Raw genomic sequence first — 19,404 nt, 5'->3', positions numbered from 1 at the left:
TTAGCAACAATAAATAGCTCTAACACCATTTACGACTCATTTAGGACATGTTACTGCTACCTGTTGTGAGAAATAGCTTGTCAAAGAAGAACAGATGGTGAACTTTAAATGCTCACTCAGCAGGATGACATTTCCCATTACCCTCCACTCTTCTGTTCATATTAAATATAGATCACAAAAATAGAAGTATAATACATTTTATCATTGGCATTCAAAATTCACAAGGATTCAATTTAATACATCTCAGTGATATAAAACAAAACATATGCCATATTGCAGTCACTGGGATATATGAGCAAGCTAATCTGAAGGAAATAAAACAAAAGATATTTACGTATATTTGTTTCATCATCAAAGTCAGAACTGGAGTCAGAGGATGAGGAGGAGACTTCAACATGTCAGCTTCAGTCTTCAGGGGTTGATAGGCTAACATCATTGATACTGATTTGTTAATAGCTTTCATAACAAGTCCTCTAACAGGGAATAAAGCAACAGCCACACAGAGCCAACAGTCCTATGACAGAGATTAGAGAGGTGAGAATAGCTCAAATCACCGCTTTCCATTTACCAAGCCATCAACCAGCCTGTAAGTGAAGGGTCTAGCTCAGAGTGTCCAGCTAACTCTGAGTGAGCTAAGCTCTGCTGAAGCTTTAGTGACAGATCCATCTAACAGTGTTGGTAGGGATAAATGTTCAGCATCACGAACAGATCACAAACACCTCCTTCCTCAGCCAGGAGCATCTCTGGTGCCATTCTGTTCTGTGGGAGGTAGCATCTAACTGTTCAGTTAATCCTTTAATAGCATCATGAGTGTAATTAACGAAACGTTGCTGATTATAATACATGTAATTTATCATATAATATGATGAATTATATTTATTATAATATGTTGATATTATCAACATTTGTTTTAATAGTTACCCAAAAGAAGAGTGATTAGAGTCCAGCCAATATCTGATTTATAGCTTTAAACTCACAGAGGAATGCCTATGCATTAGTCGAAATCTCTTATTTCAGACAAGTGGAAAGAAATCAGCCTAAATCGACATTTACTTTTTATTTTATTTTTCTATCTTTTTGTTTGTAGATTTTTCCTAAAGTCACCAAAAGTTAGAATATCATGAAGCCTCATTTGCATATTCAAAAATAACATTAAAATAATTGTCTTGTCCTGGCTCTTTGTTTGATTTCAGGTGATCCAGGTCATCAGCTAGTGTTGTCAGTGTTTCTCAAGCAGAATGTGCAGCACTTAGATTGTAATCTTAATTTCCTGTCATCTGTGAAAAATGAAGGAAGTGTCAGAACAGGTCTAAAAAACTGATCAACGTGACTGAGGGACTATTATTTTTCAACACCTAATGTAACGTGCAGGCATTGAGTGAGCAGGGTTCAAATACATCTGTTACCCACATGGCATTCCTCAATTAGTCTGAAAACAAAGGAGTGTCCACAAACAAAATTACTCAAAATGTTCGATATGAATTACCAAGTCTCTCCTTTTAACTTCAGTCATAATTTAAGGATTTAAAAACACAGATGTTAATTTATCTCTGCCACCATAAATCCCCTAAAACATTTTTTGGAATATGTGGGTGAAATAAAAAAAAAGGGTTGTATTGTAACAGAATACAATGTAATATTTGTTACAGATTTTTTTAAAGTTAGGGATTACACATTTGGGGATAAAAATAACTCGGCATACCTAAACTGTGCAAGTATGGTTGCCTAAACATAACAAATGTATGGATATTTCACATGAAAAGCTTTTAAAGCTAACATACAAAGTTTTTACAAGGGCAGAGGAGTACATTTTCCATTAAAAATGTGTTTGCAAGCCAAAGCGTGTTTGAAGAAGTGGAAAAAGAACATCAACCTAGCAGCCTGTCAGTCAGCACCATCTAGTGGAGAGCTAGTAGAACTTCATCCCTTCCATCACCTCTCACCTTGACTGGTTCTTCTTCCCGTTGGACCTGTTCTCACGTCACTCTGATGTGTTGTTATACTCTGAAGTTATGAGGGAGTGACGGCGTCCTCAGATCAGATGCAGGCAGACACAGGACTGATGAGGAAGAGATGAGCAGAGTTTCCTCCACACACGCAGGCGTCTAAATTGACCTGAAGGGAATTCAGCAGGTGAGAATATGATTTAAATGCTTTTTTTGGTTTGTAAGTTTGTTAGGTCCATTATTATACATTTGAGGATGGATACAGACAATAAATTACTCGACCTAATTAAACTTAATCTGTAAATGTTTGATCATCAGGATCACTCTGATCACATCGTGCTAGCCTATCACTGTTTAACTGATCAGAACAAATGTTTCTTGGTGCTGATTCTATAAATCTATTCCAAAGTATCGAAGAGAATTAGTCTCAGAATTAAAGACGAATGATTTCAGAAAGACTTCCTTGTAATGGTGACAGTTATTGGCAGCAGTTTGATTGTAATCTGAGTCCACATCTTCAGTGGAAAATGCAGGGAGTGTTTCATACGGTCTAAAAACTCAGATCAACATGACTGACATGTTTGTTTGTTTTTTAATGTTTGAACATTGAAACATAGCAGACGTGATATAATACCTGTGTTAAAGGGCCTTTATGTCTGTAATGATACTGCAGTCAGAGTTGCTCCAGTGGAGTCTCATATTTGCTGGACTTTGTATTTGAAGCTGTTTGATGGAGCATTGGCTTTGCTGATGGGATGTTTGTGATAGCATGAGATGTGTTTATGTAGAGGTCCGACGTTCTGTTCTATTATCAGTGTCTGAACTGCAACCGTGACTTAAAATGACGGCAGCACTGATCGAGGTTTTGTGTTCCTGTCCAAGTCAGAAATAACAGACCAATCAGAATCCAGTACGTAACTTAGTATGTAACAAAGACAGTGTTTTTCCTCTCATGCAGGCACATCATGTAAAATATACCTGTTTGTTTCTGAAGTCACAGTCGGCTGAATCTAAAGTAGAAATTGAGTCCCATCGACATCAGTTCCAATCTGTATTGCCATTTGATGTGTTGCTCTTTGAGAATTTAACTGATCATTTTTATCAACAATATTTACATGTATTAACAATGTGCACCTTGGCCAAAAAAATAAATGAACTTCTCATTCTGTATTTAGTAATCTAAAAACGTGTGGGATGTTTGAAGTTAATGTACCTGCAGGAGTCTTGCTGTTCTCAGTTTGTATCTTTATAGCTTGTTTCATTTATTGGACATTTGGGGATAATTCAAACCAAGAAGTAACCTGAACTGAGAAAGTATTTGTGTTTCCTAAAACTCAGTTCATCAGGTGAGAATCCTGCCAGAGGAATCTGTAGAGGTTTGATCACCAGGATCACTTGTTCTGTATCACTGTTTAAATGGACAGGACTAATGTTTCCTGATGTTGATTCTATATATCTATTCTATAGTATTGTGGAGAATGTCCCTCTGAGTTAAAGAATAATGATTTTAGAAAGACTTCCTTGTAATGGTGCCAGCTTTTGGCAGCAGTTTGATTGTAATCTGAGATGAAATATACAAATATCAGCAGTGAAATATGCAGGCAGTTTCTGATCGGGTAAAACAGCTCTGATCAACGTGACTGGCATGTTTTTAAAAAAAAAGTTTAACATAGAAGAGTAAACATAGTAGAAGTGATATAACCTCTTTGTGGTCTCTTCACATTCAATGTGTGTATAGAGTCTGTATGTCTTTAGTGATACTTCAGTCAGAGACGCTCCAGTGGAGTCTCATGTACGCTGGACTTTGTATTTGAAACTGTTTGATGGAGCGTTGAGTTTTCTGGTGGGATGTTTGTGATAGCATGAGATATGTTAGTGGGGGGTCCGTCTTCTGTTCTAGTATCAGCGTCTGAACTGCAGCATCGTAACTTAAAACCTGTTACGGCCCGTCCACACAGCAGCTTTTAAAAAATCTTCCAACGCTTCTCTGCCCATTCACTTTGAATGTGGGTGACGTCATTTTGCCTCACTTTTCGCCGAACTGCATTGTGGGGAAGCAAAGCGAAGATTTCCAGGATTGTCAGGATTCAAAAGTTGAGCAATGTTCAACTTTTGAAGCTGAGCTGGAAGCGTCAGCCAATCAAATCCCGTTTATGCAAATCTGATAGTACAAGCGCTAGCCAATCAAACCGTGTGTAAGCTGGGAGAGACATACTGCAGTTCATTTCCTCATATTCCAAACGAGAAATTACGGTAGCAAATCATCCGGTTCTTTACGACCAAAACTATTTACCGGGATACAAACCGGAGGAACCAGGCATGGAGGGAGGTGGCAGAGACAGTGGCTGAAACTGGGTTTTCGCCTGTTTGGGGAGTTTATATCCAGTTTACTTCGTTTTAACATTGCTATTGCTTTGTATGTCGGGGCGGGAGATTCATGTGAATTGTTGTTGGTCGCGTTGCTCGCAAAAAATCCCCAAGCTTTCAGACATGCCCACCTCCAAGATTTTCAAGAATTTTTCATAGCTGCTGTGTGGACGGGCCGTTAAGCTCTGGACTCATTTTTACCAAAACAAAACACAAGTCTAATAAGAAGCGTCTAAATGACCCCTGAGCGAAAAAATGCAAACTGACTTTGGCACAGAACCAGTGGCGGCCGGCCCATAGGGGCGCTAGGGGCGCCGCCCCCCCTCTTCCCACATGTTTGATTGTCATTAAAAATTAAAAATTAAAAAATATATATATTTCAAAAAAATAGTGATACTGTGTGATAGTGAACACTTCTCCTTTGCCAAGATAATCCATCCCACCTCACAGGTGTGGCATATCAAGATGCTGATTAGACAGCATGATTATTGCACAGGTGTGCCTTAGGCTGGCCACAATAAAAGGCCACTCTGAAACTTGCAGTTTTGCTTTATTTGGGGGGTCTGGGGGGGTCCGAAAACCCTAGGGTTAAACCCTAACCCTAACACGTCACCCATTGAGCATGTTTGGGATGCTCTGGATCGGCGTATACGACAGCGTGTTCCAGTTCCTGCCAATATCCAGCAACTTGGCACAGCCATTGAAGAGGAGGGGACCAACATTCCACAGGCCACAATCAACAACCTGATCAACTCTATTCGAAGGAGATGTGTTGCACTGCGTGAGGCAAATGGTGGTCACACCAGATACTGACTGGTTTTCGGACCACCCCAGACCCCCCCAATAAAGCAAAACTGCACGTTTCAGAGTGGCCTTTTATTGTGGCCAGCCTAAGGCACACCTGTGCAATAATCATGCTGTCTAATCAGCATCTTGATATGCCGCACCTGTGAGGTGGGAGAAGTGCTCACTATCACATATTTTTTCAGATTTGTGAACAATATTTGAGAGAAATGGTTATTTTGTGTATATAGAAAATTATTTAGATCTTTGAGTTCATCTCATGAAAAATGGGAGCAAAAACAAAAGTGTTGCATTTATATTTTTGTTCAGTGTAGTTGGTATCAGTAAAATGTATAATCTACAATAAAATCTTGTTTAAAATTGTTTTACGATGTCTAAAGTTACTGATAAGTCACATTTTTCCTGCCTGGCCGCAGCGTACGTGTATTATTACCCTCTCTCGCCCGGGCGGTAGAAAGGAGCCCTCAGCCAGAGCAGCAGCAGCCAACAAGCTGACTGTTGCTATCTGTAAACTATGCCGCCGAAACATAATTTCAGCCAATCAGCGTCGTCAGATCTGATGCTCAAAGGGCGCCCTGTCAGCGCCCTGGCCTGTGTGTCTGTGAGTTGTTTAGACTCGTCGTATCCAAGGTGACGCTACAGTATTTTTCTGCAGGTGGAGACTCCGGTGCTAGTGGATAGCCGGAGCTGGAGATTAACATTTACATGCTTATTGTAGTTGTAAGGGCAAGGCCTGTGGCACCATGGAGCATATGTGTGGGCTGGACCTGTATTTTACAGGAAAGGAATGATCAGAGGGTCGAGTTGTCGATTCTTGTTCAGTTTTCATCTTCCTCACCCTCTCAGACTTTGAGTTGCGCGCGCTGCTAAAGAGACGCGCTACCATGGAAACCAAACAATGGTGTAGCTGTATTAAAGTCCGAGTGGAATCAAATGTGAGAAAATCTGATTTTGTCAGAAATCGGGAGAAATGCGGGAGTATCCTGCGAAAATCGGGAGGGTTGGCAAGTATGACTGACACACACACACACACATACCATGTATACATCACTTCAGGGGACATTACATTGACTTACATGCATTTCCTGGAGACTTATCCTAACCTTAACCATAACCAACACATGCCTAACCCTAACTTTACCCTTAACCTTACCCTAATCCTAAACCTAACCAAGTCTTCACCCAAAAAGTAATGATTCCCCTTATGGGGACCTCCAATTTGTCCCCATAAGGGAAGCGAGTCCCCACACGTGACTATGTAAACAGATTTAGGTCCCCACAAGTATAGTAATGCTAGGCCACACACACACACACACACACACACACACACACACACACACACACACACTTCACACCACACACACCACTTTAGTCTCCTGATTTTAAACAGGAATTAAATCATTTGTCTTCCCAAAGCACCAGTGTTCTGCAGTTTGTGTGGGCCTACTGTACTGTTGCACAGGAAGATTCATAGCTAACCACACTGAAGATTATGGATTATCTCATATTTTTAAACCCCCTCCCCTCTAACATCACCAGAAGTCATAATTTAAGGGGTCATTTCTCAAAACATTATTCCGGGGGACGATCCCCCGGACCGCCCTCGTATTGTTTTGTCACCATTTCCATAGCCCCACCAAAAATATTTTCCACCAGCCGCCACTGCACAGAACTCAAGATAAAGATACCCTTATTACTTATCGTAGCTGCACATAAAATATATCCGATTAAAGCTGAGACTCCAAAGATTATATAGGTTTAGTATCATCACTGAGCGATCAGAACGCGCGACAGGGGAAGCAAACACAGACATCACAACACGTAGCATTACGGAGCTTGTACGGGAGATCGTCTCACCGTAGCTGTTAATCTGATCAAAAGACGTGTTCAATGGCATTAAAACGAGAAGAAACGCGGCTGAATCGGTTGATCCATAGGTTAATAATGTATCTGTCGCTTTGAAACAATTATGTATAATCCATAATTCCTTTTTTATGTAAAAATCGGAGAAAAAAAAGTTAGCTGCTAATGGAAGCCACCAGAGTTATCGAAGCTTCCGGTTTTGGCTATGCGTCACTCTCACTCCTTATTTGGTAATGTGTTGGTGTGTGTAGAACTTTCCCTCGATTCCATTGGCTCTAACGGTTATAAAGAGATTTCATTCGTCAAAATCGACCAAGGGGGGCCAGTGATATGGAAAACCCACCCAAATGACCCCAGAAGTGGTTTTATTGTTGCTAAATCTCTAAAAAGGTCACATTTCACTTGTTTTGCAATAATCTTGATACAGGGTACTTATGTTGTAGTTTGGATTCCTAAAGCTTTTAGTCTACTAACCCATCATTCAAGAGTGGTTTTCACTATAAGTAAAAACGAAGTTTTGGACGGACACTATCATTTACAGTTTTTTACAATGTTCAATCTGAATTTTCTTTAAAATAAAAAACATCTATATTGATTCTGATTCTTCTACATCCAACTCACAGGTTTATCATTACTTTGAGAAAAAATATTATTAATTTAACCCTTTGAGAAGAGAAGATATGGTCATTTGTTCTGGGAATGTCATTTTCGAGCCTGAGACCTGAAAAACAGGCTCAGGGTTGAACAGGTTAAAATGACAGCAGCACAGATCCAGGTTTTCAGTAACCAGGTAACTGTCCAAAAATAATTTGTTCTTAAATAAATACTTAAACTTGCAATGTCCAACTTGGCCAATCAAAATAACAACATTGTGTTTTTATCACCCAAAATGGTGTATCTTATTTGAAGCTTATGTAATTGTAAGGCCTAAAACACATTTGTTTGTAACAAAGCCTTTTGCTTTAACTTTAACCATCCTCTTGTTGCCCTGTCTACTTAATGTTTAATGTTTTTATTCAGATTGTTTTACTCTGTAGCACTTTGAGTTTTGTTTATTAAAATGAAAAGTGTGATTATAAATAACATTCATTTATTGTGTTATCGGTGTAGGATCCATAGTTACAATTGTCTTGACTTCAACCTTGAAAAATCCTAATAAAAGAACAGATCTGTGTCTTCAGGCGTCAGCAGAGAGGACGGAGATCAGTCAATACTGTGAGTCTGTGGAAAACTCTTCATCACAGCTACACTAGGATGCTAATGAGATCACATCAACTGTCAGAGTGAACATTTGTAAATTAGTGCTGAGCTTTATTTAATTAGATGATCAGTTAGCACCATCTAGTGGACAGCTAGTAGAACTACACCATATCTCAAATTAACTGTTTTGTTGTGCTTGTTTAACAGGTTTCTTGTGACTCATGTGTTTTGATGCTCTGAAGTTATGAGGGAGGGACGGCAGACACAGGATTGATGAGCAGAGATACATGAAGCATGAAGGTGTTTCAATTGACCTGAAGGGAATTCAGAAGGTAAGAATATGATTTAAATGCTTTTTGGAAATTGGATAATTGGATAATTGGACAATTCCAACAAAGAAGTAACCTAACCTGAACACATTTTTTGGTTTCCTAAAACTCAGTTCATCAGGTGAGAAACCTTCCAGAGGAACCTGTACATGTTTGATCATCAGGATCACTTGTTCTGTATCACCGTTTAAATGTTTCTTGCTGCTAAATATCTCTTCTAAAGTATTGTGGAGAATGTTTTTCAAGTAAGACTTCCTTGTAAAGGTGACAGATTGTAATCTGAGTAAGCATCCTTAGTGCTGGGAGGAAATGTAAGAACCGGACAGACGGCTCGGATCAACGGGACTGAGGTGTTTTTATTTCTTTATCTTTGAAGCGTACACACACCAGGCAGGTTATAAAACATCCTTTGTGGTCTCTCCACAGTCACTGTGTGTAGAGGGTCTTTATGTCTTCAATGATACTGCAGTCAGAGACGCTCCAGTGGAGTCTCATGTCAGCTGGACTTTGGATCTGAAATCCTCTCCTATCCAAGTCAGTTCATTGTGGGTGTACTTCAACACATTGTCACAACCTAACACCTATATGCTCAACATACTGTTTTCTGGGTGAGTACGGGGGCTGTGCAGCACGTGTTGGGGTCCCTGCATCCTGTCTAGGACTCCAGAATGCCAGGATGTTCAACTGCAGCTGGTTGCATTTTGTAGTTTGTAAACCAGCATGCTTTTTCTGGCTACTCTGACCCACAATCCTTTGCAGTGGATACAAAGTGGGTAGTATATCCTAATTAAATGCTTATTGAATGCAAGAGAACACACTTTGTAACTGCAGTGGCAGAACTTATGAAGAGGAAAAATAAAAAGTATGTCATTTCCTAACCCTAACCCTTACCTCCACAGCAGATATCCCACTCGTCCTTTGACTTCTCTCTTTCTTGATATTGCTGATAAACACACTTCATTGTAAATCTCCATAGATAAATACATTGTGTTTGATTTAGTATCAGCTCACACAGACTCCCTTCTTGTTCATTCCCAGATCCAGTGTGTGACAGAGAGGAAGGAGCAGTAATGAGCATGTTGTTGTGTTTGTGTTTAGGAACGACACCACAACAGATCCTCCAGGAATCTACAGAGGACGTTTGAGCCTGCCAACCTGCAAGATGGAAACCACTGATCCAAAGTTACTATTTATCTTATCAGTATTAACATATTCAAAAGTCAGCATCATGTTCAGCAGAGTTTCAGTGCATCTTTACATTCATCATGTTTTTGATTTTATCAGGATCCACCCTGAGGGACCAGACTCTCCTGGACCTGGACCCAGTGGTGTGTCCATGAAGAGTGGAAACTCTATGCCTCGACCTATTAAGTGTAAAGATGGAGAGCATGATGATAGTCCAAGGTAAGAATTAAAGCAAAAGTCATTTTTCTTTTTCTCTATTAAAACGCCTGAAATTCAACCTAATTATCAACAACGTTTTATCTTCTGAACATTCATCAGTGATTGTGTTTCTATCAGGATCCACCATCTGAGACCAGACTCTCCTGGACCCAGCTGTGTGTCCTTGAGGAGTGACCGGTCTATGCCTCACCCTGTTACGTTTAAAGATGGAGAGCATAGCGATGGACCAGGGTATGAATTCCAGTTATTTTTGTTGTCCGCTTTTAAAACTTTATTATTTCTACATCATTCTCCACTGCATTTTATTTGCTGCACATTGTAAATGAATTCTTGAAGCAAAGAACTGAACCATCAGGAGAACACAGCAGAGCTTCAAACTGATGTCAGACACTGAAGATGTATTACACTTCTGACAGCCTGACACAATCACCACATTCAAAACTGTCCTGTTCGGATCAGCCTACTCACTTTAGTCCTCCGGTTTGTTTATCAAAGCTACTTCCTGTCCCCCGTCTGCTTTTCATTGATGTCTCTTTTTCTGTCCGCCCAGCCTGAATCTTTATATTTAGCTGTTTCTACTTGTTGAGTGTTTCTTTTATGCATTGTACAGTAAGGTGTTCTTTGGTGTCTTGAAAGGATCCTCCAAATATAAAAATGTATTGTTATTATTATTTATTAGTCAGATGTTTACTCTCTGACTCATGGTATATATTGAGTCCTATCATCTGAATGAGAGAATGTTTACAACCTTTCTTTATGCATATTAAGAAGTAAGAAAGGGGTCATCTCTTAACCCAGCTGATGAAGAGAGCCTCAGGAAACAGTCACCAGCAAATCTTCATACAATAGGGCGCCCAAACCCCAAGGCCCAAAGGTCTGTGCAGACAATCAAGTTTAATTCTCTATTACACTTGTATCAGCGATTGTGCTTCTTATAAGGATCCACCATCTGAGACCAGTCCACCGCACACTATATTATATTATTCGTAAATGGTATTATACTTAGAAAAATGTAATGACCATGGACATCGTTTTTTAAACAGTATGTCCGGTTTGAATGAGGATCTTCTAACACAGCACATGTAACTCTTAGTTTCTGTATTTGTTTTAAAATCCTCCTCTTTGCTCCACAGAGCTCATCAGCAGAGATCAGAGGGTCCTGGTGGTCAGTCTGCCCAGCAGCATCAAACTGACCTGGACTCCATATTTATGGTGAGTGTGTGGCTCCCTCCAGTTAAAAACACAAGGAACAATATCTTGAGTAAATACCTGTTTCATCCAGACCGCACCAACCCGTGAGAGCTGGGGTTAGAAGGAGAGCTGGGGTTAGAAGGAGTGAAATAAAAATAAACAATGAATGAAATGCATGTTTTTCAATTACCTACTGTAGGACTTCCCCGATTGAGTTATCAAATATTTTCTTCGCAATTTAGCATCACATTTTATGGGCTGAAGTTCTCCGGGATTGGAATTTTTCCGATCATTCCCCTAGGAGGAATTTGCAAGAATGTCCTTAAAATGCATGAAAAACGCACATTTTTCAAAATGGCGGACTTTCTGGGGGGCGGGGCTAATGGAAACTAATTAGAAATATGTTCACAATTCCATGAGGAATGTCTGTGCCAAAATTCGTGAAGTTCTGAGAAACTATATTTGACTACCACAAAATAGGGGGCGCTTTTTTTATATTTGGTTTTTTTTCTTACATTCTCGAAAAGGTCGTGAGCTGTGATGTGGGTGTCCCAAGTTTTGCGTCTGAAGGTCATTTTACGCTATCGCAATTTTAAAAAAAATGTATAGGCCACACCCGTATTCTGCATTTGTTGCAAAATGTGTCCATCTGTTCTTGAGTTATAAATTGGAGGTGTTATTGGCGCCCCCTATAGTCCAAAATAAAAATACTTTGGTGTGCCTATTCCCCAAGACAGACTGAACCTATCCACCAAAATCTGTGATATATGGATAACATTGTTGATGAGTTATGAGCATTTCTTTCTAAGCCCCGCCTTTTTGCGAGTACGTTTTGATTCATGGCGGCAATATTCACGTCTGAACATGCTCATTTTCTACGTTAATGTGTCTGAGTCTCCACCGAGGCTGTATACGACGTTTGGTGTTGAAAAACTGAAAATTGAAATGTAAGTTAACATTTCACTGTTTTAGAGAATTATGCAAATTACAAAAAATAAAAGTGAACAATAGGTTCCTCACACTTCGCGCTAGGACGCCGTTGGATCCTAGCGCTCCGTGCTCGGGCCCTAATAATTGTTCTCCCTATTTTAGAATCATATTCAGGCATTTTCTATCATGTAATTGTATTAATTGGTTATGAACAGTGAAGCATAGAGTCACACCTCGGTGCTGGATACCAAATGGTCAAAGTTCCTTTCTCGCGTTACAACGTATTCAGCCTTTATCTCCTATTTAGAGGAAGTTAGCCGTTACTCTGAGGGGTCGGAGCCGTCTCCATGTCTGATTCACGCTGCATTTTATTCTGTTCCAGCTGCTGGAGGAACACATCGTCACTTTTGTGAAGACCGAGCTGAAGAAGATCCAGACAGTCCTGACTTCAGATTACCCAGAATGCTTAGAGAGTCAGAGTGAGGATGAGCAGGTGCTGGATGGTGAGGATGAAGAGCAGAGGAGGAGCAACAGAGAAGCATTTCTGAACATCTCACTGCACTTCCTGAGGAGCATGAAGGAGGAGGAGCTGGCTGACCGTCTGCACAGCAGTAAGAGGGTTCAACACATTGAACATGATGGAGAGGGGATGGAGGAAAGATGGGAGGAGTTTCACTTTATAAAACTTTGTCTTTAATCAGTGCATACGCATATTGGTTACTACTGGTACTAAAACATTAGTTAAAGATGTAACAATAAAGAGGACAAAACATTGCACTGTAAATATTTTTGTTACATTACTAATAAACAAGATAAACTACGATGATATAAAACGTTATACAACATTAATCGGGTAACCTTAGCACGTTAACAATAACACAAATTAATCACTTTACCAAATGTTATGTATTTTGTTGAAGCTGACTGACATCCTACTTGCCTTATAATCACATTACTTGTTTGTCCACTCAGGAACTGCTGCTGCAGTCTGCAGACGTAAACTCAAATCCACCCTGAAGGAGAAGTTCCAGTGTGTGTTTGAGGGCATTGCTAAAGCAGCAAACCCAACCCTTCTGAACCAGATCTACACAGAGCTCTACATCACAGAGGGGGGGTCTGCAGAGGTCAATGGTGAACATGAGGTCAGACAGATTGAAAGAGCATCCAGGAAACCAGACAGACCAGAAACAACCATCAGACAAGAAGACCTCTTTAAAGCCTCACCTGGAAGAGATGCACCAATCAGAGCAGTGCTGACAAAGGGCGTGGCTGGCATTGGGAAAACAGTCTTAACACAGAAGTTCACTCTGGACTGGGCTGAAGGCAAAGCCAACCAGGACATCAAGTTCATATTTCCATTCACCTTCAGAGAGCTGAATGTGGTGAGAGAGAACAAGTACAGCTTGGTGGAACTTGTTCATCACTTCTTCTCTGAAACCAGAGACGCAGGAATCTGCAGGTTTGATCAGTTCCCGGTTGTGTTCATCTTTGACGGTCTGGATGAGAGTCGACTTCCTCTGGACTTCCTCAACACTGAGATCCTGACTGATGTCACAGAGTCCACCTCAGTGGATGTGCTGCTGACAAACCTCATCAGGGGGAAGCTGCTTCCCTCTGCTCGCCTCTGGATAACCACACGACCTGCAGCAGCCAATCAGATCCCTCCTGAGTGTGTGGACATGGTGACAGAGGTCCGAGGGTTCACTGACCCACAGAAGGAGGAGTACTTCAGGAAGAGGTTCAGAGATCAGGAGCAGGCCGGCACCATCATCTCCCACATCAAGACCTCACGAAGCCTCCACATCATGTGCCACATCCCAGTCTTCTGCTGGATCTCTGCTTCAGTTCTGGAGGAGGTGCTGAAAACCAGAGAGGGGGGAGAGCTGCCCAAGACCCTGACTGAGATGTACATCCACTTCCTGGTGGTTCAGTCCAAAGTAAAGAACATCAAGTATGATGGAGGAGCTGAGACAGATCCACACTGGAGTCCAAAGAGCAGGAAGATGATGAAGGCTCTGGGGAAACTGGCTTTTGAGCAGCTGCAGAAAGGCAACCTGATCTTCTATGAGTCCGACCTGACAGAGTGTGGCATCGATATCAGAGCAGCCTCAGTGTACTCAGGAGTGTTCACACAGGTCTTTAGAGAGGAGAGAGGACTGTACCAGGACCAGGTGTTCTGCTTCGTCCATCTGAGCGTTCAGGAGTTTCTGGCTGCTCTTCATGTCCATCTGACCTTCATCAACTCTGGAGTCAACCTCCTGGAGATACAACCCTCCTACCCACGGCATAAAGATTACGAGGGCAAATTAATACGTTTCTACCAGAGTGCTGTGGACCAGGCCTTACAGAGTACCAACGGACACCTGGACTTGTTCCTCCGGTTCCTCCTGGGTCTTTCTCTGCAGACCAATCAGAAACTCCTACGAGGCCTGCTGACACAGACAGGAAGTAGCTCAGAGACCAAAAAGGAAACAGTCCAGTACATCAAGAAGAAGATAGATGAGGATCTGTCTCCAGAGAGAAGCATCAACCTGTTCCACTGTCTGAATGAACTGAATGATGGTTCTCTAGTGGAGCAGATCCAACAGTCCCTGAGTTCAGGAAGTCTCTCCACAGATAATCTGTCTCCTGCTCAGTGGTCAGCTCTGGTCTTCACCTTACTGTCATCAGGAGAAGATCTGGACGTGTTTGACCTGAAGAGATACTCTGCTTCAGAGGAGGCTCTTCTGAGGCTGCTGCCAGTGGTCAAAGCCTCCAGGAAAGCTGTGTAGGTGGAAGGATGAATGGAATACAGACATCATCAAATGTGTTTATGTGTCATGGATGAGAAATAATATATTTATTTTGTATTTATTTAAAAAAATCTTTCAGGCTGAATGGATGTAACCTGTCAGAGAGAAGCTGGGAGGCTCTGTCCTCAGTCCTCAGCTCCCAGTCCTCTAGTCTGAGAGATCTGGACCTGAGTACCAACGACCTGCAGGATTCAGGAGTGAAGAACCTGTGTGCTGGGCTGGAGAGTCCACACTGTGAACTGGAAACTATTAGGTAGGTGTAACATGGTTTAAAGTCAGGGTCCTCTGAGCTCTCTCTTTCATGTATTACTTGTTTTTTGGTCTGATGAAAATCCTCTTTCAGGCTGAGTGGCTGTAAGCTGTCAGAGAGCAGCTGTGAGGCTCTGTCCTCAGTCCTCAGCTCCCAGTCCTCTAGACTGAGAGAGCTGGACCTGAGTCACAACGACCTGCAGGATTCAGGAGTGAAGAACCTGTGTGCTGGGCTGGAGAGTCCACACTGTGAACTGGAAACTCTCAGGTCAGGATTCTGCAGTTTATTTTAAGTTTAACCCGTAAGATTTAATTAGCTTAATATATTTAATTATAAAAATGACTTATTAAAGAGACTCTTTGGACTAGGGGGACCAATATTCAAGGGTTTTTGTGTTTTCACGACTCCAAACTTTCAGGTTAGATGAGAAGATTATTCCTTTTTTACACAGTAATTATTAATGCTGTTCTTAACTATTTACTTACTTACTATTTATTTAAATGATGACGCCCCAATGGGACTGTATAAAGTTTTTATTTCACACGATTTATTCCATATCACACATCTCTAACACACACACACAATGCTTGAAAAGCATTGTGTGTGTGTGTTAGAGATGTTAAGATTCACCGATTCGCATCGGTGCAACGGCATAAACGTTCAAGATGCGAGTGCACCGGTTGAAAGAGTGCACATCGGCTACAGTTTGGGTTGAACCGGGTTGAACTCGCGATGCATCGATTGCCTAGCGTCTTTGCATCGGTAAAAAAACGATTCATTCATATAAAATCCCCTCATCTTTTCAACGCTCAGCAGAGACGATCTTTGATATTTGCTTTACACTACGAGAGTCTCAGTTATCAACACACACAGAAGTTGAGGAGAAAGAGAAACACAGCGCACCGAAAAATACCTACAAATCAAACGTTTGGCAACACTTCGGATTGTTCAAGAAAGACGGTGTAATAGTCATTTATTCTATATAGTTGACCGCAGGTCATGGAGAGTAATAAGGTATCCGTAGACCTTTGTATGAGGTATCTTTATTACTGAACAGGTCTACAGCCATGATACATAGATCCGTCCTAGATGCGGACTTGCATACACACAGTATCACTCCGCAGCCGCACCCCATCAGTAACGTCCTGATGGTATATGTGCGTGGCACTATTACTACAGATGGTCAACTTGAAAAATCACTCGCAAATTGTTAACGATGCCGAGCCGCTTTAAAGTACACAAGTAGTACGAGGAACTTAGCGACGCACATAAAGAGGCGACGTGGGGTCTGCGGCTGAAAAGAGAAACCTGAAAGTGAGACATATGAGTTAAATCATTCAGTGAGGTGTTCTGTCAGAGAGAGGTGTTTAGCTTACAGCAGCCTGTGACGGCCAATAATAATTTAAATGTCTTCCTTTCTGTAAGCAGTTATGAAATACCTGTTTGTGAAAGGTTATTTGTTTTCTTTATTGTTCAGATAGAAACCACTGCTTTCTGCTCACTGGTGAGTTAGCCTCTGAGTGTTAAGCACATCAGGCTGGCAGCTGTATGGGCATTGCTCTATGGTAGCTGTTATTTGCACATTGTTAATCATGAGCAATGCATCCTGACATTGTTTAACTGTGAGGTGTTATACAATTGTACTCTGGAGAGCTTTTAAAGGTAAAAAAATAAACGGCATGATGGGATGTGCAGTACCAAATATGTAAAGCACTTTTTTGTTAATGTATGATTTGCTGCATATCAGGAATAAAACAAAAATCCTCTGTCGTACCATATTGAAGTATCATTATTTTTGCATCGTGTTGAATCGTATCGCCCCGAATCGCATAATGTTGAATCAAATCGTAACGAACTGTATCGCAACAGGGGTGAATCGTATCGTATCGCATCGCCTGGTGTTTCAAATGTATCGTTAATGTATCGTATCGTGGCAACGTATCGACATGCGCATCGCATCGGCCTCAGTGATGGAGATGCACATCCCTAGTGTGTGTGTGTGTGTGTGTGTGTGTGTGTGTGTGTGTGTGTGTGTGTGTGTGTGTGTGTGTGTGTGTGTGTGTGTGTGTGTGTGTGTGTGTGTGTGTGTGTGTGTGTGTGTGTGTGTGTGTGTGTGTGTGTGTGTGTGTGTGTGTGTGTGTGTGTGTGTGTGTGTGTAGGCTCTCAGGTTGTCTGGTCACAAAGAAAGGCTGTGCTTCTCTGAATTCGGCTCTGGTCTCCAACCCCTCCCATCTGAGAGAGCTGGACCTGAGCTACAATCATCCAGGAAACTATGGAGTGAAGATGCTGTCTCTTCAACTGGAGGATCCAGACTGCAGACTGGAGACTCTCAGGTACGGACAAACCTCACTCGCTATCTTAATTTTCTACTTTGGTCCTGATTGTTCAATCTCAACAATTCCTGAATATTTTGAGATACATTTAAGCTCAGACATGAATCATAATTAGATTCATTTATAGAGATCTGTTTACTTTCATGATATCATCACCAGAAGGTTTAAACCTGTGTAGTTTAGGGAAAAACAACGTTTGATCAAATGTGCACTTGAGAACAGCTGTTCCTCAACCTATAAGATGCAATAATTCAGATTCAATCTAGAGACCATCTCGCTAGATCCCTCAATAAGAACGTAACAATGGGGGCCAATGGCCCTTTCAACCTCCTTGCTCCGATTCAATCCATCTTCACATTCATTTAGACTTTTCAATAATAACATTAAAGATCCCTTTGTGCCAAGAGAAACACCTTCTAGGTTGTTGTATTCTCTGATAACTAAAATGATGCCTTAATATGAAGTTTGAAATGTTGACAGTCCTTTAACTGATGTGTGAAGTGTCCTTGATCATTCAGACTGTTTCTTCCTCCAGGACCGACCATTGTGGAGAGCAGTGGTTAAAACCTGATGTGAGGAAATGTAAGTGTGGATTTAGGTTGACTTATGATGACACAACAGTCAGTTGAGATAAGTATTCATTATCACATTACTGACAAGATCATATTATCACATTTATACAAATACATATAATAAACAGCACCTGTACAAACACAAAGAAAAAAGCCTTCTCATGTGTCTGGTAATAAACAGATGATGTGTTTTTTTCTCTCATCAGATTCCTGTGAACTCACACTGGACTCAAACACAGCACACAGAAACCTCAAACTGTCTGACAACAACAGGGAGGTGACACGTGTGAGAGAGAAGCAGCCATACCCTGATCATACGGAGAGGTTTGACTCCTTGGAACAGCTGATGTGTAGAGAATCTCTGACTGGTCGCTGTTACTGGGAGGTCGAGAGGAGAGGAGAGGTTTCTATATCAGTGACTTCCAGAGGAATCAAGAGGAGAGGAGAGAGAGAGGACTGTGTGTTTGGAGGGAATGATCAGTCCTGGAGTCTGAGATGCTCTGATGGTGGTCACTCTGTCTGGCACAATAACACAGAAACACACACCTCCTCCTCCTCCTCCTCCCCCCCCCCCTCCTCCTCCTCCTCCTCCTCCTCCTCCTGCCCCTCCTCCTCCTCCTCCTCCTCTCATAGAGTAGCAGTGTATCTGGATCGTCCTGCTGGCTCTCTCTCCTTCTACAGAGTCTCCTCTGACACACTGACCCACCTCCACACCTTCAGAACCACATTCACTGAACCTCTCTATGCTGGGTTTGGGTTCTGGTCACATGACTCCTCAGTGTCTCTGTGTCCTCGGTAGGAGGAGACCACTTCCTGTCCTGTTGTAATGTCCCTGGTCTCGGGGGACATAACACAAGTGTAGAAAGAGATATCTTCTAGTCATGTGGTTAAAATGTTGGTAGTGACGCGGCTACACTTTGGCTGTGCCTTTACAGGAGAAGCAGCATTTAGTTATAATGACCCGTGTATCTGCAGAATCTCCCAGTAATCAAGTGTCTCACTCTTTTTAACAAATGTTTTTTCTATGTATTCAAATTTGTTTTTTAAATGTTTCTTTTGCTCTTTGTCATAAGTATTTTAATGTTTTTGTAAAGCCCTTTGAATTGCCTTGTTGATATGTGCTGTATAGATCAACTTTATTTTACTGGCAGAAATGTTTCTTGTCTTTCTAAAATGGTGAAATGATCTCCTCGGGGCTGAACTCTTCGTGTACAAACTGCTGTGACATATATGCAGTTTAATAAAGCTTTCTTTAGAGCAGCATCTAATAGCTCCTAATACTCTCTGTAATAATCGTTATTGAGTTCAATAAAGGTTTGAAGACAAAAAAAATTATGATCTCATGACTCAAGACATTTCTTTTGCACCCAACATGTTTTCTAAAGTATATAGTTGTAAATTGTTACAAAGGTCTTCCCTAACG

The 19,404-nt window shown here is 41.3% G+C and overlaps 1 protein-coding gene across 1 annotated transcript; it reads left to right on the top strand.

The window, feature by feature from the left end:
* Window positions 1–1,981: 1,981 nt before the first annotated feature.
* On the top strand, window positions 1,982–19,313 carry LOC307025978 (NACHT, LRR and PYD domains-containing protein 3-like). Its single transcript, XM_079661015.1, has 13 exons — window positions 1,982–2,133; window positions 8,388–8,512; window positions 9,608–9,691; window positions 9,794–9,913; window positions 10,031–10,144; window positions 11,047–11,125; window positions 12,417–12,645; window positions 13,007–14,801; window positions 14,906–15,079; window positions 15,170–15,343; window positions 17,236–17,409; window positions 17,945–17,991; window positions 18,188–19,313. The coding sequence occupies exons 3-13, from the start codon at window positions 9,672–9,674 to the stop codon at window positions 18,778–18,780; spliced, it is 3,519 nt and encodes a 1,172-aa protein (XP_079517141.1). The 5' UTR covers window positions 1,982–2,133; window positions 8,388–8,512; window positions 9,608–9,671; the 3' UTR covers window positions 18,781–19,313.
* Window positions 19,314–19,404: the final 91 nt, after the last annotated feature.

Source organism: Notothenia rossii, assembly GCF_949606895.1.
Source record: "Notothenia rossii genome assembly, chromosome: 2".
Lineage (NCBI taxonomy): Eukaryota > Metazoa > Chordata > Actinopteri > Perciformes > Nototheniidae > Notothenia > Notothenia rossii.
The sequence above is the reverse complement of the archived record's forward strand: the minus strand, read 5'-3'. Positions and strand labels throughout refer to the sequence as shown.

Coding starts and splice junctions, on each gene's coding strand:
- LOC307025978 (XM_079661015.1), top strand. CDS start 9,672: ATGGAAACCACTGATCCAAA. Junction 9,692..9,793: donor ATGGAAACCACTGATCCAAA/GTTACTATTTAT, acceptor TGATTTTATCAG/GATCCACCCTGAGGGACCAG. Junction 9,914..10,030: donor GAGCATGATGATAGTCCAAG/GTAAGAATTAAA, acceptor TGTTTCTATCAG/GATCCACCATCTGAGACCAG.